Source organism: Catharus ustulatus, chromosome 1, assembly GCF_009819885.2.
Source record: "Catharus ustulatus isolate bCatUst1 chromosome 1, bCatUst1.pri.v2, whole genome shotgun sequence".
NCBI classification, from domain to species: Eukaryota; Metazoa; Chordata; class Aves; order Passeriformes; family Turdidae; genus Catharus; species Catharus ustulatus.
In genome coordinates, this window is record NC_046221.1 from 3,055,302 (window position 1) to 3,082,680 (window position 27,379).

At 41.2% G+C, this 27,379-nt stretch overlaps 1 protein-coding gene across 2 annotated transcripts; it reads left to right on the forward strand.

The window, feature by feature from the left end:
- The first annotated feature begins 441 nt into the window (after window positions 1-441).
- Window positions 442-26,670, forward strand: LOC117007487 (vasoactive intestinal polypeptide receptor-like). Of its 2 annotated transcripts, XM_033080716.1 has the most exons (13): window positions 442-517; window positions 9,416-9,496; window positions 12,346-12,453; window positions 13,213-13,322; window positions 15,461-15,558; window positions 16,971-17,103; window positions 17,510-17,663; window positions 19,361-19,421; window positions 20,239-20,308; window positions 20,834-20,925; window positions 21,711-21,840; window positions 22,676-22,717; window positions 25,020-26,670. In XM_033080716.1, exons 6-13 carry the CDS (start codon window positions 17,002-17,004, stop codon window positions 25,206-25,208), a joined length of 840 nt encoding a protein of 279 aa, XP_032936607.1. In that variant the 5' UTR covers window positions 442-517; window positions 9,416-9,496; window positions 12,346-12,453; window positions 13,213-13,322; window positions 15,461-15,558; window positions 16,971-17,001; the 3' UTR covers window positions 25,209-26,670. The 2 variants fall into 2 exon arrangements, with proteins under 2 accessions (XP_032936607.1, XP_032936615.1); XM_033080724.1 differs by lacking the exon at window positions 9,416-9,496 and having other exon boundaries at window positions 455-517.
- Window positions 26,671-27,379: the final 709 nt, after the last annotated feature.

Genomic DNA, 27,379 nt, shown 5'->3' on the forward strand with positions numbered 1-27,379 from the left:
TTCTCTCTGTGTTGGGATCCCTGAGCATTCTTCTCCCTGTGCTGGGATCCCTGAGCATCCTTCTCCCTGTGCCGGGATCCCCGAGCATCCTTCTCCCTGTGCCGGGATCCCCGAGCATCCTTCTCCCTGTGCCGGGATCCCCGAGCATCCTTCTCCCTGTGCTGGGATCCCTGAGCATCCTTCTCCCTGTGTGGGGATCCCGAGCATCCTTCTCCCTGTGCTGAGATCCCTGAGCATCCTTCTCTTTGTGCTGGGATCCCTGAGCATCCTTCTCCCTGTGCTGGGATCCCTGAGCATCCTTCTCCCTGTGCTGGGATCCCGAGCATCCTTCTCCCTGCGCCCTATCCTGCAGGGGATGCCGGGGGGCTCGGGGAGCCTCGGGGCTCTCGGGGCGGTCCTTGGGCAGGTGGGGGCGGGCAGATCCTCGGCTTTTGGCAGCATCACAGCACGCAGAGGCAGCGGCAGGACCGGCGGAGTGCGGAGGATGCGAACTTTGCGCTGGCTGCTGCTGCCGCTGGTGAGTGAGCGCGAACCGCTGGCGCGGGGGGGGCCCGCACATCTGGCACAGCTGGATTGCCGGGACGGGGCAAAGCCCGCAGAATCTGGGCAACTTTTCTCCTAACAGGGAGCAGGCAGAAAGAAAGGAAAACAAGGATTAAGAAGAATTACATAAAATGAGACAGGGGTGTTAGAGGGAAGGAAAGAAAAAATATCCCTGAGTTAATGTGTTGACCTAGCTCCTTTGATTACAATTTTCCAACATCAAGATGCTGTTAATAAATGCATTTTCATTTCTATTAGAACTGCAGTTTGCAGGGGACAGAAGAGCATCCCTCAATCAGAATGGCTGTAGCTTTAGATGGACAGGAGGGGACAGGTCGCTGTCCCAGCTGTCCTAAGAAAGGCAACTTTGCAGGACAAGGAGGATAACTAGAAAGGAATAGTTCCTCCTGATGGATGGGGGACATTTGCCTCTGTGAGAGGGCAGTGCTGGAGGTTTCCATCACCCAGCAGGAGCATGAACTGTGTGGTGTCTGTGTGCACTGAGGGCAGCAGGTGAGGCTGTGCCACTGCACTCCAGGGAAGATTGATGAGCACAGGGACACAGCCCAGGCACAGCCATGCCTCCCTGATCCCCACCCCTGGCATTGCCTGGGATGTTTAACAAAAATCTGTGCAAATCCAGGCACAGTCATTTCTCCTCTTTGCCCTCAGCCTCAGGGAAGTGTTTGGAGCCTTTCCTCTGGGTGTGATTACCAGAGACTCGTTAATTCAAACTTTACTCATTTCACAGTGAAATGTTCAGCATGGACTGGGATTCAGGCTCCTGTTGGAGTCAGGAGGGGAAGAGTCACCTTCCCAGGAAACATTCCATCTTGTCCTGAGAAAGCCAGATGGACTGGGTGCTTCTCCAGGGCCTGCTTTCCTCTGTGGATAACTGGGAGAGCCTAAATTACAGACTGATCCTGATCTTTCATTTTGAAATAGTGAGAGATGGGATGTGAATTTTCACACCTGCACAACCTCTGGATCTTGTAGTTTCCTCTGTATTTACACAGATTTATGTGCAAGGGATAGCTGGTGGGTCCTTGTTATGCAAGTGTAGTTATTATCATGTGTAATTCTGCTCTTTCATGCAAAACCAATCACCCTAAAGGGTTTAGACTGCTGCAGGTAAAGTAATTTTGGCATCTGGGCCAGCCTTTTTACACCTAATGGAAGCACAACTCATTCTTGCAGCTGTCAGCAGAGTGGAGCTGATCTGAAGTGATGGATCGTGCACATCTGGGGCTGCCATACATCATTTTAATGCTGCAGCATATTGCAGCAGGCTGTGCCCATAATAAGAGAAATTCTATAAACTGCATGATCTACACAGCTTTTGGCCTCAAAATGTGAACATGAACTCCATGCCTGGTGAGAGGCAGAGCTCTGAATATCAGTGGGGTTTGTGTCTCAATCTAGGGCTCTTTGCATGCTCAGTTAGAGTCAGGGAAGGACTGAGACCCCTGAGGAAATAATCCTTTCCTATTTCAAGGACCATGCCTGAGCAGAGAAATAATTCCTGTCTGGATTCTGCAAATAAGTCATTAATCAGATATGAAAATAAACCAGAGGGCTAATCCTGAAAACTTCCTCTCTGGAGCTGGGTACTCTTGCCTCCTGGCAGCTCCACGGGGATGTTGCAGGATATACTTTGTGCCTTGCAGAACACAGTCCTTGACACTAAAAAAATTACCACTCACTGGTAAGTGACAAGGAACAGAGAGCAGTGGAGGCTGAAATGCATAAAAATGACTTTTCCTGTCTTAAAGAGTTCAGAGTGTCGGGAAGCAGAGGACAAGGAGCAGAAAAGACTGTGCCTGCACTGCTCTCCCTGCTGTGCCAAACTGCTTTCCTCTCCAAACACCTACATTTCCCACTTCTGGGAAGGGCTTTAGTCTGATCTAATGACTGGAGGTGAGAATGGAAACACAGGTGGGTCACCACTAAGCTGCACATTCCCTTCAGCAAAATATTTCTTGTGGATGGATCCAAACCTGTAGCATGATGCTGAGCTCCCAGTAAAACAGAGCTGGGTGTCTGAATTTCCATGTTTAATTTGTGCTTCTTCTGCCAGCCTGGTCCCTGCAGACCTTCAATTCCTCTCCATGGGGAGCTGGATGTGTGGAATAATCTGGTTTTAGGTGTTTTTTTTAGCCTGGAGGGAGCTGATGGAGGGAGACAGGCTCCTGTGCAGTCACTGTCCTCAAACAGGTGTCTGAGCAAAGTAGGAGGAATTCTTCCCTGGAACTGCTTGTCTGCTTTCCCTGATCATTAAGGGAGGCTTGATGGGAGAATTTAGATTAATCATCTACAATTAACTGTCTAAAATTAGGAATCTGGTCTAAAGCTACTCATTGAGCCTCCTTCAGTATTACTGGGAAGAGATGGAAACACTCCAAGAATACAGATCAATTAAATGAGCTTGCTTAGGACTTTGACTTCCTGGTTTCAGGATTCGATGACATCAATCTCACCTGCAGGCAAAAAAAAAAAAAATATACAGAAAGGGGGAAATTTCTCTTTAATTGACAGGAATACTTGCAATGGCAGAAAATGGGGATCCTCAGTTATTAGTGTTCTGTTGTTCTTCAAGCATTAGTAATAATTAAATGCTCTACCCAATTTAGCAGAGCGCTGATAAATTAATTTTTCTCAAGGTAATACTAATTACACAGCATTCATAAACGAAGTAAATTAGTATGGCTGTGTTGTCTCATCAAGAATACCTATGAGTGAATAAATATAATGATATACACGGATAAATATGTATAGCAAGTGCTGTTCTCTGTAAGGTCATGCAGTTAAACACAGTCATATAAATACAGTCCAATCCACAGAGGAGCATTCAAGCATTGCTTCAATGTCTTGAAAACAATATTGAAAATATATTCCTCTAAATGACTGTGAGGCAATCAGCATCTCAGCTTCCCTTCTTCCATAGGTAATCGAGTTAGAGAGAGAAAACAAACACAGAAAATATCCTCCAGGTAGTCATTTTCAGCCAGAAAGACTCCTGAAATAATCTATTTAACTGACTGAAGAGAAAGACTGGAAATGGGGGTTTGGCTTTGGGGTTGGAAGGTTCTGGGATCAGGATGGAAGCCAAGGGCAGGACTTGGTGTGAGAGCTGAATTCACAGCTGGGGACTGCACTTGTGTCACTGCTGGGGTGTCCTGGTGCTTTTCAGAGTCCACAGGGGTTTGGGGATGGTGGAAAAAACCTGGATGGGTGCAACTGAGCTTGTAAGAATTGAGCTGACTTTTTTTTACTGCATAAGAAATCTTTATTTTTTTTATAGTTTCTTGTTTTCTGACAGAACACAGCACTACACAAATGGTGTTATAAATATCCCAGAATTACTTACAGACCAGGGCTTGGACAGGAAGATTGTTTCTGCAGTGTCTGGGAATGTATCTATGAGATGGACAGGAGCTCAGGGTGGGCCCCAGGTCCCTCCAAAGCACGTGTGAAAATTGGCTTCAGTGTCCTGTGCTCCCCATCTCAGAGATTTTTAATTAGCACTTGGCTTTTTGAGAAGGAGTTAAGCAGATGGAAGGTTTAGATGAGAGACATTCAACAGACTGGGAAGTTTATGAAAAAGGTTCAAGTTTTCTTTGTCTGTTATTCACGTGTCTTCAACTTTTTCTTTTTTTTTTTTTTTCACAAGACTTCCTCCCTGCTAAAAGCCTCCCCTGCCCATCAAAATCTCACTAAAAAAAATGTGTGTGTGTCAAAGCATGTCCTGATTCTCTGCCTGGTGTCTTTGGCAGTCCTGACCAACTTTCAGGATTAACTGAACACTTCATTCCACACTTAAAAATGGGGATGCAGGAGTTGTCTTTGCTGTGCTTTTCTGTATCCTAAAATACCAGGAGGGTTTTAATCCTCCAGGGTGGGAGTCTGTGTGTGACAGGAACAGCAGACAACTCTGTGTGAGGGAGAGCTAAAATATTCAGACATCAGAGTGCTATCAGAAAAACTGGGGAAGCACAGGCAGCAGGAACTGGGAGTACAGGATTAATTCCAGAGCATATCTGAGATGGCAGAAGGGCCAGAGATGAATCTTCTCAGGCAATGATTTCTGTACTTGATGCAAAACCTGTTTATGGGGCTTCAGGATTGCAGGGCATCAGAAACTGAAACAGATCACTGGAAAGAGCCTTCAAGTTCTTGAAGCCTTGTCAATGAATTCAGCCAATTCTTCGAGCTTTGATTAATTTTCAAAAAGAGTGAGTGTTACTGCTGGCTCTTTGATCCCCTGGAATTGCTTTTTCAAAGGTGAATAATATATTCAGCACCCAGCTTTGAAGCACTTCACTCATTTTCAGAGAGCAGAGAAAATGTCCCTACTTTTCCCCAAGTGTGCTAATGGACTTCTTAATGAGTGAAGATCTGTCTATCGTGTGACACCTAAATTACAGTTTTTCTACCCTCTCAGCAGCTTAGGGGCACCATTTTTGAATGGACTCTCAGGAAAGATTGCTTTTAATTAAATTGCACTAAGTGTGTCATCAGGATGTTGATAGAAATACTCCTCCCAGCTCTTGCTAAATCTCCTGTTGTCCAACATAAGTATATCTCAGCCCAAAGTGCCATTGCTTTGATTTTCCTGTGCAGATTTTGGGAAATAATAAACTCATGGAACAGAGGAAATAGAAAACTATGTTATAATACTCTCAGTGAATAAGTCACTTAAGGTTTTGGTGCAAGAACCTTACAAGAAATGAAGAAAATAAAATCCAAAAGCAAATGCAAACCCAATATCTGTCTCTCTAATTACCTATGGTTGTCATAGGTAATTTTTTAGTGTTCTTTGTGTTCCAGGCAAATTGTTTTCATGGTAAAGGACTAGTCAAAACATCCCTGTGAGTTTTGACTCAAATGGGTCAATAACATTCAATCCAGTGTTATGTGTTATGATGCTCAGGAATACAAAGCTCAATTCCTTGAGGACTGACCACAACATTTCCTGAAATCTCTATATTTTATGTGGAAATCTTGGAATGAAATCACCCCACTGTGATTTCCAGTGAGAGTCAGGCCAGTTTACTGCTGAGATACTGGGAAATATTGATTCAAGGAATAACATTTTAAATCAGCCTTTACACTTCTTGCTGTGGCAGGGAACACTGTGCCAGATTGTCTGCTCTGCTTTGGTTCCTAAATTTTCCTTTTTTATGGTGAGCAGGAGCTACTCTTTTCCTACAAAAGCCACCTTTTTAACAGGTGCCTCCCAAATTGCCATAATCTGTCCCTGCCCCAAATGCAGAGCTCCTGCTTTCTAGAAAGCCCCATCACCCAACCCTTGCAGGCAGATTAGAGCAAAAACTTTTCCCTCAAGGCACTGTGAGACTAATAGCAGAAAAGAAACCATAGACAACAAATGACAAGTAATGCTCTGCCACAAGGCTTTTCTTTAACTATGCATTGGTATAATGTCTTTCTTTTCCTTAATGCCTGAGGAAAACCAATGAATTGAAGCATCATCACTGCTCTTGATTTCTTGTATATGTGTCATTTTGTCTTTATTTTTTCTGTCCAACAGTGGCATTACTTTCAGTAATGCTGCATGATTATAAATTAATAACACCAGCCTCATTTTTGTTTCTTAGGGGACAGTCTGTGGGTTACATCTGAAATAGGGCTTGATGTTGATTTTCAAACCTTGGAGTGTCAGTGATATTTAATCTCTGGTCTATAATGAAAAGTCTGAGCTCCTGTGGTTGTAGCCCTGCCTACCCCAAATCCAGTAACCCAGAGGGAAATGAACTTGGAGCCAATGGTAAATTGCTTTACCTGTGAGTGTCAGTGGGATCAACCAAGGGCATCAAAGAATCCAGAATGGGTTGGATTGGAAGAGACCTTAAAGATCATCCAGTTCCAACCCCAATACCTTCCACCATCCCAGGTTACTCCAATCCCCAATGTCCAGCCTGGCCTTGGACACTTCCAGGGATCCAGGGGCAGCCACAGCTTCTCTGGGCACCCTGTGCCAGGGCATCACCACCCTCTGGGTATCACTACCAATGGATTGGGATTTCCAAAAGAAACCATCAAATCCTTTTTTCTGGTGATTTATCACTGTTTTCAGAGGCAGGGCTACCTGGACCTGTTTTGGCAATTCCTCTGTTGTGTGTAAAACCAAGGCAGTACCTTGGCTGGGGCATGAGCAAATGAAGAGCTCCTGCATTTTTCCAACAGCTCTGATGAGTGATGGGGAGTGAGGCTCTGGTTTAGCAGGGGTGGATTTACCAAAGGAGAGAAGACAGGAGAGGCAGAAGGAGGAGGAGATGCCAACTTGGAGCAGCAGGAGTCTGTCACACTCACTCAGTGTCCCTCATTCCACCTGTATCAGCTACAGGTGTCCCTCAGACTGACTTTTGGAGAAAAGATAACTCTTCCTCCTCTGAAATTTTTTCAGAACTGATTCTCTGTGTTTCCAGGTTCATTTAACCCATCACTCCTCAGTGCTTTTTTTTCTAAGATATTTCAAATGTTGTGGTTTGTTTGCATTTTGGGTTATGCCTTTTAGCATAACTCTCAGCAGAGGACCCAGAGCATCACCTCAGATTGCCATGACTTTTAAACACCAAGCCTAAGAATATTCCAAATACAAAATTGTCACTGTAACAGAATCCAAGAAATCCAAAAAGTAGAGGAATGACACTTTTCCTGTCCAGCTGAATCCACCTTTATGTACTGAAATAGTGAGAGATTTATGGAACAATTATTTTGTTACTTCTACTCAGAGAATTCATTTGTTATGTGGGCAAACTGCAAAGTGAAATGTCTCTTTAAATGTAAAGTGATGAGCAGGGACCCTATTAATACCTGAAAAATTTCATTTCAGAATTGAGTGACTATAGTTGAAGAGCAAAAAGTACTATTTTAAGAGTCACTCATGCTGATTTATAAAATGTATTTTGAATTACCCACTGGAGTAATATAATGCATGAAAAAGCACCATGTCTTAACTTTCTTTTCAAACAGTGCCCCTAATCCTCTTTCTGTTCTAATATTAGCATGGATGAGCCATCTCTGGGACCTCATAATTAAGACAAGTCTGTCTATGCTACTTTAAAACCCAAATGTAGGCAAAGTTTTAAAGGTTTTTAAAATAAAGTTGTGCTCTAATTTTTGCCCCTCGGCAGATATTATTTCTAAGATGGAATAGTCTGCATAACTTCCAGTAATGTTTCTGTGAAGGCTAAAAGAAATCCTGGCTGCTCTGCTCACTGAGAACATTTTGAAGAGCAATAAATCATTTTTGTGAGATTTAAACAGCAATATAGAAATGATGTTTTCATCTGCACTGGCTTTTCAAAGGCATTAGAGGATAAAGCAGCCTACAGTCTTCCTCAAAAACATACTGGAAAATCTTCAGTCCATCATTTTCCATTCAGATCCCTCCTAACTGAGCCCTTGGCTTTGTCTTGAATATCATAGGTTGAAAGAGGCAAGCAATGAAACAAGGAGAGACAATTTCTAATCCATAAAAGGCTCCCTGTGTCTTGAATATCCCAAAAGAAGCTTTGGTCCAGTATCCAACTCTCTGAGTACAGCTCAGTGGCTTTCTTTAGTGTCCTAACGATGGGTGTAGAAGCATTTGAGACTTCAGATAATGCCTTTGAGACCTCTACGTGGGGCTGAGAAAATTAATGCAGCATCTACACAAGAGGGCTGAGATACCTTTTAACATCCCAAACAGCACCAACCACTTCTGGGGGATTGAAACATCCTTGAAATTCCCAAGGACTGTGAAAGAAGCTGAGATAACAAATCAAGTGTAGACACTGACATTAAGTTTCTTTCTTAGAGTTTATTTGCCTTTGCAGAGGAAGGTACTCTGGGGTTATGTTGGTTTTTAATCCATCACAGGAGTTAGGATCCAGGACTACAGTGGACATGAAACTTTCTGGAGTAGGAGATGGAGGTCAAGTAAAATACAAGGCAATAAATGGGACTAAATATCTGTGACTAAGAGGGTGAGTTTAGACCCTATTTAACAACTGCTGTCTAGAAATCCATTTAACTGTTGAAATCTACCCTTATCTGTGAAACTATAAGATTCCTTAAGATTCCCAGTCAAGTTATTATTTTTTTTCATTTCTTCATCTGTTAAATGGAAGCAGCTCTTCAGTCTAAGGTGTGTGCAACATCCTCAGATAACACATTCTAGAATGTTTCAATCATTCAGATTAAACTATGGCCAAGACTACTGTTCTTTAAATTAATTAATTTCATTTTAGTTGGTTTATGGAGAAGAAATATTTCTGTGGTCAGGCTGTATTTAAGTTCGAAGAACTTGATGTGAATAATCCCACAGCTGGTGGATTCATCCACTTTTGGCCAGTTGGCAAATATGTGAACATCCAAAAACTGTGATCATTTAAGTTTTGTGGAAAACATAACTGCAAAGGAAGGGGATAAAAATGTCCAGATTGGAGGTGTTGTTTATTATAGTTGATTATTATGGAACGCTGAAGAATCCATATGGAATGTACACCCAGAAATGCCCACAAATTAATAATTATTTGGGATCACAGGTTTCTCCTGCCATTTATACATTCCATTTGTATAAAATCCCACCAACTTCAGCTGGATTTTTCAAGATATAAACCATGAGATACAAACTGGCTTTTCTCATTCTGATAATCACAGAAGTTCTTTGGTTTTGGTTTTGTTGTTTGTTTTTTTATTTGTCTTTTTTTTTGTTTGGTTTGTTTTGTTTTGTCTTTTTTTTTCTTTTTTTTCTTTCTTTTTTTCTTTTTTTTTTGGTTGTTGTTTTGTTGTTGTTGTTGTTAATTTTGTTTTTTGTTTTTGCATTTTCTTTTTCTTTCTCTCCCTGAGGTTACGGGAATCCATCCAGAATGCAAAATATTCCAGCAGGTGGTCAAAGAGGAGGCTCTCTGCTCAGAGCACAACGAGTCTGCCTCAGCTGATGTTAAAGGTAAGGGTCCTGCTGGGCGTGCCTTGCCCTGGAATGCCTCACACTGCTGAAGTGTTTGCTGTGCTCTTTATTTATTGTGTTTTCACAACCATAAGGCACACCGGATTATAAGGCACAGTATCAATTAACGGTAAATTTTCAAACTATTTCCATACATAAGGTGCACTGGATTATAAGACGCACTTTTTTTTGCAACATTGATCCGCGTGCAACTTTCACAAGCAAACAAATTACTAACGGAATCGTGCAATCGTGGGGTTTACTGGCAGGTGCTCAATTTGCAAACATTTTTCACGGATCGGCATAGCCTTTAAATGCAGCCTAAAAAGACTCAAAACACTAAAAAAAAATACAGAGAAAAATCACTCACTTTTATTAAGCTTTTAAACAGCTTTATTTTACAATCGACTCTATTTATCTTCCATGAAACCTTCGAACACTTTGTCCTCCGTATTGAAATCATCAATTGGGCGATGGTAGCATCCAGCAAACCCGATATTGTCCATATCTTCATCCTCAGAGTCATCAATTTAGATTTCCATGTTCTTTTGCATGGTTGATTGCTTTCAATTTAAAATCTGCCTCGTAAGCAAGTCTCCTTTGTGGAGCCATTTCGAAGTTCCTTTGGACTTACAGAACTTCTGATTTCACAGCATACTTTACCGCGTTAAGTTGGGGTCGAGGTCAACAAGCGCGTAGAATGAAGGAAATGTGTCCATCTCCTCGTTCACACCCCCCTCAATAATGCCTTCATCCCAGGGTAGGCAAGAGCTTTCCTCTGATTGGTTTATCGTGGTCAAAAACACTTGAGTCATCTAAATCGCCACACACAAACAATCCCCTAAACAACATAGGCGAATCCACTTCAACCCATTTTTGCTTGGGAAAGGTGCGGCACAGTATCAGTTAATGGTAAACTTTCAAAATATTTTCATATATAAGGTGCACCGGATTATAAGGCGCACTTCTGGGTTTTGATCAAATTTTAAGTGTGCCTTACAATCAGTACATCCAAAACTCCAAAGAAACTCCCACTAAAGGTACTGAAGACCCTACTGAGGTTGTATCACATTGGGAATCCTAAGTCCTAATTCCACTTTTTCCTTCACTGTCTAAAAATTCCTGGATTACTGGAATTACATTAATAGGTACAACTCCTACTGCAGTTGTCTTCATGGAGTCTTGGGTGACTTGGACACCACCAATCTCTTGAAAACCTTGGCATGAAAAATCCCCTTTCAGCCCCTGCACTCACAGTTTCTTTGATGTAAACTGTAGAAATAAATCTAAGACAAATAAATTCTAAGCCTTAAGACATACAGGTTCTGTTCCTACACAGGGTCACACAAATACCACTTTTAACTCCACATTGCCAAATAAAATAGATTTTTAGACCCAGCTGCTCAAATCTGCCAAGCTTTTCTAAGAAGGGCTTTCAGCTGCTGAGGGTAAATGTGGGGGCCAGTGCAGTCCAAGTGGCACTGATATTGCCTGGCTTCATTAATTTGACAATTAGCAGAGTTTAGGCTGTGATCATCAGTGGGAGCCAGGTATTTGCAGGCTGTGATTCATCCTGTCCTCAGGAAGAAGGCACCAATATTTGGGATGAATCAGCGCTGGAAGCCTCTGTCTCTTTCTGTGGATCACAAAGGAGATGTAGCTGAGATTAGCTGGCATGTTTGAGGCAATTAAATTTACAGCTAATGAATGAGGGCCTCTATTTTCCCTGGAAAATTGGTTGTACCAGGAATTTCATCCTCCCGAGGGTGAGGTGAGGATAATGCTGTGAGAGATTCTCAGGACTATCCTTCTGAAAGCCACAGAGAAACTTTGCTCAGCTACAGGCAAGTATTTCTTCCACATTTCAACTTGACAACTTTAGATTTGCCTCGTCATCCATTGCAGAAGCAACAGAAAAGAATCATGGAAGAAAATAACACTTCCCAACCCAACCCCTGCTTTATATCCCCCTTATGACTACCTAGAGATTTTTGGTTAGAGCATGATGTGGTTTTTTTTATTGTTTCAGGCACATTTACATGCTGGCAATTTTTCTGTGCTGCCCCTCCACCCACTTGCCAGCAGCTTGCAGTCTCTGTGATGCAGCTGTGACGAAGCTGTGATTCACTGAAACTTCTGAAAATCCTTTTTTAAGGGGACTCACAGCACACCCTGTGTCATCAGCCAGCAGTCTGTGCTTTAGGGAACCTCATGAATTCCATCTACTCCCAGTGATGATCATTTTTTATAATGCTGAGGTGTTCTCCTAGCTTGGGATTAATTTAATCCCTTTGGAAATCCATCACAAAGATGCCATTGATTGCCTAAGACTGGGACTTCAGCTTTTATTTCCTCTAAGCCAGGTCAAATTGGTAGATTTTTAAACATGAAATAAAGAGGTTAAGGCTGAGTTTTAAGTCTGATGCATTTCAGTTGGACTCTGTAAGGAGGAATTTCAAGTAATGAGAAAGGAGTAATGAGAAATCTCAAGTGCTAATCATTATTCAATACTTTTACTTTGGTGTCTTTTGTTTTGACAACAGAAAAGAGCTCCAATTGATTTGACTTGTGGATGGTGTCTGCTTGAATTTCAGGTACATTCTCTCATGAGATGAGGAGGGGGAAGGTCCAGCTGGAATACCAAGTGTGAGCAAGGATGCATTCAAGGAGAAAAGGAAAACACTCCACTCCTTCATTTGCAGAGCTGCACATTCTGCTGTGGCTCTTCTTGCATGTGAATGAGTGGGAAAACCACAGACAATCTCATTGTGGAGGATCAAATGTGTGATGTTCTCTGTGATTTTCTTTATTTAGAAGCATTTTTTTTTATTTTTCTTTTTTTTTTACAGGATGTGCCAGAGATTGGGATGGTTTAACCTGCTGGCCCAGAGCCACTTTTGGGGAAGTGGTTAAAATTCCCTGCCCACAATTTTTTGAAGAATTCACCAGTACCCATGGCAAGATTTTTTCCTATTTTTCTTATCCCTTTTTTTTGATTTTTGTTTTTTAAAATTTATTTTAAATGAATTCTAGTAGTTGAGGTTTCCTTCATATTTTCCAGATTTGCAATGCTCCTGTGTCAGTCAGCATTAATTATCCAGATACACATCTCAGCTTGGGGTCAATATTGACACTCCTGTTTTGTGTTGTGCTTTACTGATTTGTTGAATCCCTTTGGTGATGTAAATACGATGGACAAATGCACCATGCTGCTAAATTTATAAAGCAACACGTCATAGAATCACTGATTTATAAAACTGTACATTAATTAATATTAGAAAGAACCTCCTGAGGTCATCCAGTCCAATCCTCCAGTCAGAGCAGGACCAAGATCAAAACTTGTATGGAGCTTCCAGTCTGGAAAAGACAGCTCAGGGCTTTGCCCAAAATCCCCAAATATGTCGTAAATGTATAATTTGATCTCCTCCGTGGAAGGAATGAATTTGCAGAGTTGATTTCCCATATGAAATGCCCAAGTCCCACTGCATCTTGAAATGACTGGGAACACGTCCCTCCCTTTTTTATTTTTTTTTTTTTTAAGGATAGATATATAGAATATTGTCATTCTTACAGCCAATCTTGCTGAACATGACTAAACCTCTAAATCTCTAACTTAGGAATCAAAGGGGTGATAGGAAATTGTTGCTACTCATCACAACTTACAGAACATCAGCACCAGCACCCCTAATTAATTTTCTGCTCTTTCCCCGTTGAAGGTTTCCTTCAGAGGAACTGCACTCAGGAGGAATATTGGTCAGAGCCGTTCCCACCATACACCATTGCCTGTGGGTTTGATGAAGGTTCCAGCAAAGGACCTGAGGATCAGGTGGGGTTTGGTTTCCTGCTCCTGAACATCCCCAGAGCCCCTCTGCTGAGTGTGCTTCACTCCCCTGAGTCAGGACCCAGGGATTGCCCATCCTCAGTGCTAGCACAAAACTTTTAGGTGTATTTAGAACTTGTTTAGTGAATGAGCACATTAACATAAAGCAGGTGAGCAGCAGTCAGCACTTTCCTCTTCATCCAAATGTCTCCTCATGGTGTTAAACCTGTGCTTAGTTCACCTGTCCAGACTAACAAAGACTGGGTCTCTGATGTAGATGATGTAAATGCTCATCTTGCACCCATCTCCCAGGGAAGCTCTCCCCACCAGTCCTCAGGGATTTTTTCAGGGAAAATTCCTTTGGATCCCTCCCATTTATATTGTTTTCCAGATTTTCTCTGAGTCACAGAAAAATATTTTTTAATTTTATAGCTTGGTGGTCAACACACATCCTTAGGAGGGAACACGTGGATGCCACTGAGTATTTCCACACTTTATCTCAGGTATTCAGTGAAGCAGGAAGTGAATACTTTTCCTATCTGAAAATCATCATTCATGCTCAATTAAGCTTCAGAATTTCTTTCATATCCACATTTTGATATGATTTCAATTTCCACATTTCTCTTCATTGTACTGGAGTTCATATCTGGAGCTTGATGACCTTCTATAAATAAGAATATTTCTACTTTGAGGAAAGAAAAATGCTTTAAAAGCTTAAATAAATGCTTAAAAAAATTAAATAACTTTTTAAAGTCTTCCAGAAAGATGCTGGAAATGATCTGAACAGTTCAGAAGGGATGTAAGATTCTCCCACAGGGCTAAACTCACTCTCCAGGTGTCTTTCTCTGGATTATGCTAAGCCAGGCATAATTTCTGGCTGGTCTAGTCTAAAATCAAGCAAGGAGCTGTGTTTATATTTCAACATGTTAGCAGATTTCTGCACAGAGCTGCTGTCTGTGCTCTGCCTGTGTTTAGCTTGTTATTCCAGTCAAATCCACAAGGTTTGACTACAAAAGGAAGATAAAATCAGCAATCTCTGCTGCACTGCACACAGGGAAGTGAGGAAAAATCCCAATTATATCCTAAGAGAGCCACTTGCTTTGTATTTTGTATTTGCAGTGAGCACTTCTGATGTCTTTTGTATTTAGTGTTGGTTTTCCCTCTCTCCTACAAAACCAGATAAAATGAATTTAAACACTTCATTATTCCATTAAATAATCTCTTTTCTAATTTTCTTCTGTGTTTTGAAAATACTGGATAAAAGATCAGGAGTATTTCAGAAACACCAGGATGATTCCTCTCATGTCAGGGTTACAAGATCTCTTTATGAATTTACTTAAATTTGCTAATCTGTTGCCTCAACCTAGAATTGCAGCCTTTTGGATAAACAGATTCAGGATCAAGTAGAGAACAAAGTGTCCACTGGGTTTATAAGGAGGAAATTTGTCTGGTTTCAGAAAATTTAGTATCTTGGGATTTTAAATAATTAGGTGAATAAAATTTGCATATTTAAAGCTAAGTAAACAAGCTTTATTTTTCTTAGGACATTGGATTAGGATTTTTTAAGATATAGATCTTAATTGAAAACAAGTGAATTATAAAGAATTTCCAGTGCTATAATATACAGCAAGGAATGATCTGTTTGTTCAGAGAATTAAGGACTGTGAGGGGATTTTCTTGGGTTTAAGTTACCTCCAGAACCTGATGTAACTCTTTATCAATGTTTCAGTTTCCTCACCTGAAAATTGAGAGGTTTATTTCTCTTTCAGCTGTAGCTGCTTATGAAAATCAATATTTATTGAATCTGGCCCAGGTCTAAAGGAAGAGATTCACAAATCTCCCATCAGAATGTTTCAGTGCTGCAGAGATTTTATGTACTGACAGGAGAAAATACATATCACAGTTAATATTTTCCTGTTGAACATGCTCAGAGGGGTCAGATGAGCTTCTCTCCTGTGTAGGGTTAAGTAGGACTCAAAATAAAACTTGTTAGTGGTGGAGGGAAAATCCTGAAGCAGACCTCAAGCATTGGGCTGTGTGTCCCTTCCCCACAGAAATCCTATTTTTCTGCATTGTTCTGTGCCTATTTCCCCCCACAGAAATCCTAATTTTCTGCATTGTGCTGTGTCTATTTTCCCCCACAGAAATCCTATTATTCTGCATTTTGGCGTGTCTACACCGCTGGCTATGCAGCATCTGTGACTTCACTCATTACAGCTCTAATTGTCTTTGCTGCCTTCAGGTAAATATAAATGGGCTTCTTCTCAGGGTGCCCTAAGACAATTTCTCTCAGATGCTCTGTGGTTTTGTTTTGTGGGATTTTTTTATGGTTGCTTTCTAATCATTCTAACATAACACCTTGATGGTGATGGGTCTTTCTCCACTCATGCTGTGGTGTTTTCCTGTAGATGTTGAAACAATCAAGCTGGGCAGTCTCTTGTCTCCTTAATGACACCATACAGTGGAGATCCTCTAACTTTAGATAATTTTTAACATTTTTGATCGTTCCTACAGTGCATGGCAGGACAGGCTCTGCAGATACAGTGCCCCATGCCCCAGAACCAGAGTTTCCTGAATTGTCCATTCCCTCTATGAAAGGCTATTCCTTCCATAACTGAGAGCTATAAAGACAGATTAAATTAAATGTAAATGCCTCATTTGATGATGCTGGTTCTGAGGAAGTGGATTTGGGGTTTGGTTGGGGCAGAGCACAGAGCAGCTCCCTAACTGGGGTGGGTTGGCAGTCCCAAAGGTCCTGGCCCTTACAGAGGCACCCAGAAGCACGAGGCTGATGTGGGAGATTCCTTCAGCTCAAGGTAAACTGTGCCCAGGGCAGTCTGGGGAAAAGGAATCATGGAAATATTGGGCTTGAAAAGATGTTTAGGATCAAGTCCAACCATTAATTCATCCCTGCCAAGTCCATCACTAACCCACAAGCCCAAGCACCACAGCTCTGCGTGTTTTAAATGCAGAGATGGGACTCGACCATCCTGGGCAGTGTGTGTTTGATAACCCTTTCCATAAAGAAATGTTTCCTAATATCCAATGTAAACCTCCTGTGGCACAGCCTGGGACCTTTCCCTCTTATCCTGTCCTTGTGACCTGGGGGAAGAGCCCAGCTCCATCTGGCTGTCCCCTCCTGGCAGGGAGTTGTGCAGAGCCACAAATCCCCCCTGATCCCCCTTTTCTCCAGGCTGAGCCCCTTTCCAGCTCCCTCAGCCTCTCCTCACCAGATTAATGCAGTTTAGGACAACTGCTCTGGCAGCCATCCCATAACATCTGACTGACACCAACTCACTCCTTTCTTTGACCCAAAAGGGGCTGAAAAGCCTGATGCCTGATTCAACAACAAAATAAATTATTAAAAATAATTAAGAGGTATTATAATAATCCAGCCCAAGAGTCCTATAGTTACTTTGTGCTTCTGGCATCTCCTTTAAATGTGTGGTGATCCAAGGACTATTATCCTGGAATATTTTTCAGCTGACAAAGGCAACACCTCCTCTGCTCCCTCCTGTCTCTGCCTCTCAAACAGTGACAGATCATTTATTGCTTGAAAGGTGGCTGCAGTCTCACATGTTCCTGTTTGACTTTCAATGACACCACAAGAAACTTCTCTCAAAGAATAATTTTTATTTTCTTTTTCCATGCCAGAAAATTCCACTGCACAAGGAATTACATCCACATGCACCTGTTTGTCTCCTTCATCCTGAGAGCAGTCGCTGTTTTCACCAAAGATGCAGTTTTGTTTGCAGATGAAACCATGGACCACTGCCTCATGTCCACGGTACTGAGCTTCCCCTCCCTCTCACCCTTCACTGAACATTTAATTCTTTTCCTGAAGGCAACAGGGAGATCTTTTCTCCTATTGCTGAAACTGAAATTGTTAAACAAACAATATTATGCAAACCCAAAGACCGAGTGCTAAGGCTGCACTCAGCTTTGATATTTAGGTCTGTTGACTCTAATGAAGCTCTAATAATTTCTACCAGTAAAAAATGTAATCTGTGACAAAGAGAAAAAAAAAAACAGCATTTCCCTTTCAAAAATCTAAAATAAAGTCAAAATATGAAACCGCAAACCTACAGAAATTTTATTGTTTCTTCATTCTCATTGAATTTTGCCCACATTTCTATAGAAACCAGACATAATGAGAGTAAACCTGAAAGGTTTTTCTTCCTCTGCACTTCCAGGTTGCTTGTAAGGCTGCTGTGGCCTTCTTCCAATTCAGCATTTTAGCCAACTTCTTCTGGCTTCTCATCGAGGGCATCTACCTGCAAACCCTGCTGCTGCTGACCTTTGTTTCCAACAAGAAGTTTGTGTGGTGGTTCATATTTACTGGCTGGGGTTAGTACTCCCTTCCTCCTCATGCCCTTCAGTATTTCTGGCTGCTTGCAGAACTGGATAAAATCTGTGTTTTGAGGTAAAAGGAGCCTGTCAAAAGTGGCACTTTTTAAGGGGAAGGTGCTCATTCATCCAGTGCTGCTACATCAAAACCATATCACTGTATTGCGTTTTATAGCTTAGTTATTTAGTTTGTGGTGAATAATCCAGCCTCAAGAGGATGAGTGATATGGCTGGATAATATCCCAGAAATATGCTGAATTCCTCCAATGACTAAAGAAGTTTGGGTGACTAAGTTGTCTTTTGTTTTTAGCGAGCAGAATTTGGCAGATTGATCTTAAATCATGTGGGTCCAGGTCTAGGAATCAAACAATTCTATTTCTCTTTTATTTTTTTTCAGAGGTCTCCTGACTTGGAGGTTATACAGGAATTGAAATTATCTCTGATATTCAGAAAAGGAATGTGAAATAAATTCCTTTCACTGCTCAGAATTGTTTATTGTGACTCTCAGATATTCCCATGTCTCACCTTGGCTGATCTAAAATGCAGGCACCCAAACTGAGTAGTTCCAATGACATTTTTTGACTTAGAAGTGAAATCCTAATTATCCTGAATAAATATTAATTTATCCTTCACCTTCAGATTTTTAGACTTTATTTAATGTAATTAAATTTTTTTTGGAGCTATTCCAAATAGGACTGTCTGAAAGTAGACTCTCAGCCCTTGATTAATCATGGCAAACTTGAGATAAGAAAGCAAACAACTCAATTAATAATGTGATAATCCTCATCTCCTTCTGCAATCAATGGAAAGTGAGAGAAACCTCAGGGGTAACTCACATCTTAGGTGATGTGGAAGGAAATATTTCTTTTCATTAATTGAAAAGCCAACTTGAACTTAACAGGGTCCCAGCTTAAAGAACTTGAGCAAAGGGCTGCAATTTGGAAGGAAAAGTTCTGGGCCCTTCCTACAGATCTCAAATTATACTTAGAAATAAATTACCTCCATTTCTATGGAATAATCAGTGAAAATGTCACCTGCTTCACATTAAAGTCCCTGTCGTGGTAGCTTTGAAAGTCACTTAGTCTTTGGAATTTCAATTCCACAGAAGGAGACCAAAATTTGCTTTACAGCAAAAATTCTTAAAAAAATTCTTTTAAAAACCCAGTCAAAAATGAAGAAGGACAGAAGGATAGGCACTGATGAAGTGAGACTAGAAATAACTGAATTCTGGATTTAACAAAATTTTCATGGAATTCTTATCAACTGATTGGTCTAGAGTGATCAGTAGAGGGTCTTTGGGACAAAAATGTGAACTCTTCCAGCTGCTTTAGGAATATTTGCTGGCCACAATTTACAAAGGAAAAGAGCCCCAGCTAAATAAATGCTTACTCTAGCTTTACAAGTGCTTGTAATTCCTATCCAAACCTTCAAGTAATTCTTTACATTTATTTCTGAAAATATATTTTCACAGCAGCCCCTATTCTCCTTTGTTATGATTTCATTCTCCTGCCCTTTTATTCCTTTCTTTTTTTCCTTTCCCTGAACTGCAAATCAAATTCTTCCATTAAGTTATTGAAAATTGTCTGACCCATAATTTGACCTTTAATCCAACCTGCTGCACTGTGAACCTATTGGAAGAAAGATTCCATGGGACATGATACTCAAACCCATGGTTGTGTTCCTGTTGATTTGCTCAGGAGCTCCCACTGCTGTGATGTTCGCTTGGGTCCTCACACGAATCCATCAGCAGAACACTGGGTAAGTCAGGGCTGGGATAAGGAGCACAAGGTTTTTGTGCTGGTCTGTTTTTTCTGGTGGGGAAAAAATACGTGTACAGGAAAAGGTAAAGGAAAAAAACTCTCATCATTCAAAGTTGTGCCTCTAATTTTAACAGCTTGTACATAAGTGAGAAAATACTTTAAGTCTTGTGATTTTTATGTCCATGCATGGATAACAAAACCTGGAAATATCATATTAACTAGTGAACTTTATTTAAGTTCCCTAATACTCAGTCATTGAAATCATTTAATTACAAGAAACTTGCTGCTTCTGTTAAAGTCAACCAGAAATTACTAACCCTAATCTCTTCAAATAAGAACTTCCCAACCAACCAACATTGTCTTAAGCAGTTTCTTGTTTTGTTTCCATTCAATTATTTTATTTTTGTCTGTATCTTTTAACATGAGCTCCAGACAGAAAGATTGTTTGCTGTAAACCATCCTGAAGGCTTTCAGATCATTTCACATCAGCTGGAAACGATATTATTTTATACTCACCTGCTCAGAACTCAGGAGACTTGAATAAGTTGAGCTGAGGGTGGTAAGAAGAGCAGGAAAGAAGCCTGAACATACAAATATGGTTTTTTTTCACTTTGCTTTGGTTCTTCAAACTTTGATTATTGCTGAATAAATTTTCTTTAGATTAGATTACACAGAATCCAGGGACATTTAGACAGAGATTTAAAACTTAGCATCCACCACTTCTCTTTCCTGTGGCAGAAGTGCTTTTTATGGGTTGTGGGAAGTTCCCATGGGATAGATAAAAATATTAAAAAGGGGTTTGTTTGTTGTTTCAGATGTTGGGATGATGATGAAAATGGAGTGGTGTTATGGATCATCAAAGGCCCCATCCTGCTGACTGTATTAGTGAGTATTTTCATTTTCCCTCAAGTTTCTGCATATAGATAATTTTATTTAGTGTGCTTTCAAATGAGTTCTTATGATTGTAACTTAAGCAAAAAAAAAAATCTTTGTTATCCACAAATTGCTACCTCCTGAATTTAGGGAGGGATCAATATGTTTTCTAGGTCTGTATCTGGTATAATCCCTGCCATAAACAATGTTGAGAACAGGGGGGACTTTTTAAGACCATAGAAAATCTAAATGTAAAGTTCTGATCAGAAGTACAAAGCATAAATAACAGACATAAAATGATATTAAGATATGTAGGTCTACATTAATTCAACATAAATTTCATCACATTTTATGTACAACTATATATTGGTGGGAAAGATAATTATTGTTTCTAAAGCCATTGATCTGAGCTGAAAGAAGATGAGCATTGGTTTATAGCAGTGCAATTCCTAAAAGTGGGGATTTGTAGTTCTTTGTATCAACTGAAGGCATGTCTTGGTTTGCAGTAAATTTACAGATTTTGTCTTGTCTTTACAGATTAACTTTATTATATTCATTAATGTGATCAGGATTCTAGTCCATAAATTGAAATCCCAAGAGGGAGGAGGGAAACATTCAAGCCACTTTGTGTGAGTATTTCTGGGTCTCTTAGGACTGACCTGTTCTGCTGCAAGAAATTTTTTATGGGTAGGAGAACAGAATGTTCTACTCCTAATAGAAAGAGAAGAAATGACAATGTGAACTTTATTTTTCATCCCAAATATCACATCTCTTTTTTATTTCAGGACAAAAAGGGGGGGGGGTGCAAATGTTGTGCACAAAAAGTAAAATATAAAGTGTGAAACTTCAAAAGCTTGAAAGTGCAAACACTAAATGCCAGGTGATGAATCCATCTCACTCCCAGTCCTTTCCACACAAATGGCCACATAGAGAAAGATGCAGATGATTTCCTGTGAATTCTTTGCAGTAACAGGAGAGGAATAATGAGAGGACACAGTCTCAAGCTGTGCCAGGGGAGATACAGGTTGGATATTAGGAAAAAGTTTTTACTGAAAGAGTGATAAAGCACTGGAATGGTCTGCCCAGGGAGGTGGGGGAGTCACCATCCCTGGATGAGTTTAAAAAAGCCTGGATGTGGCACTGGGTCTAGTGGAGATGTCAGGGCTGGGTTGGACTTGATGATCTTGAAAGTCTCTTCCAACCCAGTCATTCTGTGATTCTATAACCAAGCCTAGTCCTGGCTATTTACAAACCCCTACAAATCACTGGAGATCCCATCAGTGCACAACTTCTCTGCATTCACCTGCCTCCATTTGGAGTTGTTCTCTGAATTTTAAAATGTTCCAATATATAATTGCTGTCACTCATTCCCTATCTCTAACAGTGCATTGTTCTTTAATTCTTGCTTTTCCAGGAGACTTGCAAAATCCACATTGCTCTTGATCCCCCTCTTTGGGGTGCACTACATTGTATTTGCATTTTTCCCAGAGAGCACAGGTCTGGAGGCTCGGCTTTACATTGAGCTGGGCCTGGGCTCGTTTCAGGTAAGATGGACAAAATGTTTAACAGCCCTGAGATGTTTGGTCTCTAACACCACACTTCAGGCTGGTTATTAGAGCAGGATTTATTGATGCATCCAAATTCAATGCACACATCCCATCTCACTCTTTCACGAGCTCCTCTGCTGCTTGCTCCCTTATTATTTGTAATCTCTGGGTCAGACTTTACATGAATAATCACCAGATAAATAAAATATCTACGTTTATTGAATAACAATGACAGAACACCATGAAAAGTGGAATAAGGTGAACTGATTGAAAATGATTTTAAATGTAAAAAGGATAAGAGGGGTGGTAAATGTGAGTACATAACCACCTGCTCTGGCCTTGCCCTTTAGGAGCAGTGAATCATGGTAATTCCTCGTTGTTTATTTTGTTGTTCCACTACTCAGAACAGCAGCGTGGATTTGAGAGGGTCATGGCCTGTGTTTGGTACATTTTGGACTGAACAGCTGAGATCATTGCCCTTCCCCTTTCCCTTGTACCCCTCCACAAATTGCCCACATTGATCTGTGTTGCAAATGATTCATCTTCCATGCTTGCCTTATCTGAGGGAGAATTTGTTTGTAGGATACAGTGAACAGCAAGTTAATCCTTGTTGTCTCTGAACAAGAGCAGTAATAAACATAAAATGTCACCAGTCTATTGAGGAATTTAATTCTATTACGAAAACTCAATAAATACTGAATTCCAATGGAAAAAAAAATGGAAAATATGCATTCTTTGCTGTCTCACACAAACTGTGAACGAAACTTGATGTCTGTTATTGATTCTAGATTTTAAATCCGTGTTTTTTCTCTCCCTACCCTCCCTGTCCTAGGGTTTTGTTGTTGCTCTCCTATATTGCTTCTCAAATGCAGAGGTGAGTAGCAAGTCCATGAGATTATCAAAACCTTTAAAACTCACAGTCCCCTCTCCTTTTTTAATTTCTTTTCCTATTTTCAGAACAGATCTGTCTTTGATCTGCTCCTGAAACCATGACATCCCCACATCTTTTTTATCCCTTGGTAGCTTTGTTGACTTTATTTGTATTCATACAGTTCTGACAGGAGGACACACAATAAACTTTGAAGCAATGACCCTTAGAAAATGGTTGCTGAGTTTTCTGTCAGGGGACTTTTCTCCTGATTTATGTTTGATAGCTATCATGATGATGGCTCAATGGAAAACTTGTAGAGCTCCTCACTTTCTCTAGGTTTATTTTCTCTTGGTGACTTTCTTCATTTTCCCCTTCCTTTTCTTTTTCCCTTTCCTCTTTCCTCTTTCTTTCCCCCCTTTTCCCTTTCCTCTTTTTTTTCTCCCCGTTTCCTTTTTTCTCCTTTCCCCTTTCCTCTTTCTCCTTTTCCCTTTTCTCCTTTCCCCTTTCCTCTTTCTCCTTTTCTCTTTTCTCCATTTCCCTTTCCTCTTACTTTTTCCCCTTTTCCCTTTTTCCCTTTCCCCTTCCCTCTTTTTTTCTCTCCTTTTCCCTTTTTCTCCTTTCCCCTTTCCTCTTTCTCCTTTTCCCTTTTCTCCTTTTCCCTTTCCTCTTTCTTTTCCCCCTTTCCCTTTCAATTTCCCTTTCCCTTTCCCTTTCCCTTTCCTTTTTTCTCCTTTCCCCTTTCCTCTTTCTCCTTTTCTCTTTCTACTTTCCCCTTCCCTTCCCCCTTCCCCCTTTCCAGGTCTGCTTATGCAATCAGGAATTTTGTCCAAACACTTTCCTGTTTTTATGACATTGGTATAATTTGGGTAAACTCCCTGCAGTAGAATGTAGTGAACCCATCATTTATAAACCTCACTAAATTGGGCACTTTTCCCCAAAAAGAGCAGAACAAATCAAAACTGATGAGAAAAGTGAGCAGGTTAATTGAGAATGACACACTAATGGTGCCCCAGACTCTGCAGTGGCCTAAACGTGGACAATTCTCATGGAGCATGGAATTATCAATGGTGGAAGAGCCCCCCAAGATCATCAAGTCCAAGCTGTGCCTGATCCCAACTTTGTCCCCAGCCCAGAGCTCTGAGTGCCACCTCCAGCCCTTCCTGGGACACCTCCAGGGATGGGGGCTCCAAACCACCCTGAGCAGCCCCTGCCAACCCCTGACCTCCCTTTCCATGGGGAAATTCAGGTGTCCAACCTGAGCATCCCCTGGTGCTAATTGAGGCTGTTCCCTCTCCTCCTGTCCCTGTTCCTGGAGCAGATCCCAAATCCCCCCTGGCTGTCCCCTCCTTTTCTCCTTCTTAACCCCCCCAGATCCCTCAGCTACTCCTCCTCTTAAACACAATTTACTCTCCAGACCCTTTGGACACACTCCAGCGCCTCACAGCTAAATGGAGGTGCAATTATTCATCCAATCCATGGATGAATAATTCCTAAAATATGTTTGTTACTTAGGAAAACAATTTCTAATGGCCATTCTGAGAGAGTACCTTCAAGACTTAGCTGTGAATACAGAAAGCTGTATTTCCAACCTTCCTTCTGCATCACAGACTCCCTGCCAGCAGCCTTTTCATTGCTTCAACAGCCTTTTAATAGCTTGCATATTGTACCCCACAGCACAGAAATCCAGCAGGTGTTAAAAACAGGGCAGGCAGAGCCTGATCTCTGCCCCAGGATGAAGCTGGGTTGGCTTTTGTCCATGTTTCTTAGGGATAACTGCTCCTGGAGCAGCTTGGCCACTCATTACCACTTGGCAGTGCTTCCCTGCAATCCTATAAACTAATTATTATCTGCTCTGTGTGTTTGTGCAGTTTTGAGTGTCTGTGACAATGTGAGAGACTGTGCTGCTGCCAGGCAAGGTGTTAGGAGTGTGGATGAAACTGAGGGGTGCTGGAATGCTGGATTGGTGGAGGAAATGTCTCTTTTATTTATTTGACTCCAGGAAGATCCAGAGACCCATCGCTGAAGTTGTACTCAGGGTTTGTCTGTGTGGTTAAAATTAAGGTAGAATAGGGGCCAGCAAAATGATAAATATTTCCAGTGACTTTCCCTGATGTCCAAATGTACTTCTGCATGCCATGAAATTAAATCTGTTTCTTTTCATAAGGAATTCAGAGTTTAAGTTCTTTTAGAAATGTGTTAAACCTTAATCCTGATTTTTCTGGGCTAAGTACTCAAGCAAACTTTTAGTCATCTTTTACCTCCAGTGCTCATTAAATCTGAATTTCCTCTTTGTAACTTCCTGTAGGTACAAACTGAGCTGAAGAAACAGCTGTGCAGGTGGCAGCACCAGGAATACCTGACCTTCACCCACAGGCACGGGGCTTTGTCCAGGGAAACCAGCCCAGTCAACTACGTCACCCAGCTGTCCCTGCTGGACAGGATCAGCCCCAAAAGGAGAACCTCTGTGCTCCAGGATGGGGCCACCACTGTCTGAGGGGCTCCAGCTGCTGTCACACTGCAATGTCCCACCCCAGAGTGACCAGCTGGACCCTTTGTCCTTTCCATAGTGCCAGGAGCTTTCTGTAAATTCCTTGTCCTGAGCAGGAGCTGCTTTTCTCTCCTGGTACAGATCTGTGTCACAACCCTGGTTCTCTCTCTCCTGAAGCAGAAAACAACTTTGTTTTGTTGTGAAAAGCCAGATTTTGAGCTAGAGTGAATCAGCAAATTAGCAAACAAGAACCAACCAAACAAAAAACCCCCCTACATTAACTGTTCCCAGGCCCAGCATGTTTGTCATATCTCTGTTAGCATTTCCCAAAATTTTCACTTTCCAAGACCACGATTCCTAACCATCATTTGAAAGGGTTATTTGCTGGCCAAGCTTTGCCATAATGATTCCTGATGTTTTACTGCTTGTTTTGAGATGTCTTGAGACGTTCTGATGGAAATTAAGCACAGAAACCAGACAAGCCCTTACCTATAGAAGAATAATCTGCTTTAAAATGAAACTCAAACTCTCTTCAGTGGCACAAACAAGTTACATAAAACACCTGCTTGATTTTTTCTTTTTTTTTTTTTTTTTTTTGCTTTTAAGCCTGCTGAAGTGAGATTAAATTAGACCAGAGAATCCTCAACCCTTTCTAGTTCCAAAGGAAAATATGGAGCAGGGGAATATTAGGCAGATGATGAGTGAAGGAATAAATGAGAGCAAACCCAATGCCAGGTGTCAGCTGGGTACTTTGAGCCCAGAATCACTCACAGACCTAATCTTAGTGCCCAGATGTTGTGGGACAGCCATTCAAAACCTTGAAGATCAATCAGTGAAACACTCAGTTGAAGTGTATTTGTGTATTTTTGTGTTTTTTGAGTCCTACCCAGCGTTTCTCAGCTCGTTATCACCCAGGGAAGTTCCAGGGATTAGGATGCAAACCCAGCTGTGAGGGCTGGTGAAGCCAGAGCTGTGCTGGAACCATTCTTTGGGTGACTTTCCCCTTTTTCAGGACTGAGCTGGACTCCACCTCAGCCTCTCCAAAAGCAAAGAAAAGGCACAGGAGGGACAGAAGATGGGTCAGGTTCTCCTGGGCATTCCCAGGAAAACCTGCATCAGGCTTGGAGACCACAGCCATTCACTCACTCTGAATTCCAGCATCAATTCAGCTTAAAAAACAAACAGTATTCCAGTCCCTTAGTTTGCTCTGCTCTTGATTAATTATTTTGTTCAGCAGACATTTGATTCCTGGAAATCTCTTTGCTGATTTTAGGTGCTTCATCTCTAGTTCTGTTAGAGCAGAGATGAATTGTCCAGGCTTCTATAAACATGATTCAAATAAGTTCTTTATTAATTAGGCATTTAACCCATCTGTCACAATGTCATGTTTGTTGCAAGAAGCAATTTTGTTCATTCTTATCAGCTTTATTTGTAAAAGTAACCTCTGTTCTTGTGTTTTGTTGCAGAGCACAGTAAAGAGAATTTCTAAACAAAATGTGTGATGTACATGTATAAAATTTAAGTGGCAATCACAGCTGTTGTGAGTTTGTACATTCAGTTTATGTCAGTTTGGATATTTCATTTGAGTTTGTACATTTAATTTGTGTCAGTTTGGATATTTCATAAAATAAAAGTTTAATAATCCTGGAGAGTGCTAAAATTTCTTGGATGAATATTTGATTTGGGCTGTGATAATAACCCTGATCCCTTTTTGGTGGCACACCTGAGTTCGTGTGGGTGTGTTTATGAGGAGGGAACTCTTCAGGCAGGGATGTTTTGATTCTCAGAAGGGCTGGGAAGGAAGCAGAAATGTCCCAAGCTGTGTTTAGCTGTGCTGTGTGTTCTGTGGGCAGCCACTGCCACCTCCTGGAGCTGGATGTGTGCAGCCAGGTAGGGCTCCCAAACCCTCCTGGATGAGTTTAAACCATTCCCAAAGGGCAGCTGCAAGAGATCATCCAATTCCATCAGCTGCTTTCTCCTCCTCTAATCCCCTGATGTCTTTTGCAGAATTTAACTCTTCAATAATTCTTTTAAAATCCCTTTACAAACTACATGATGCCCTGAAAAGATCAAAATCTGCTTTTTCAGCAGCTTTTTATGGTGTTGCAGCAAAGACAGTTTGTTAAGGTAACTGAAATTTTTAACTGAGAGTAGATTTCTATTTCTGATAATGTCAG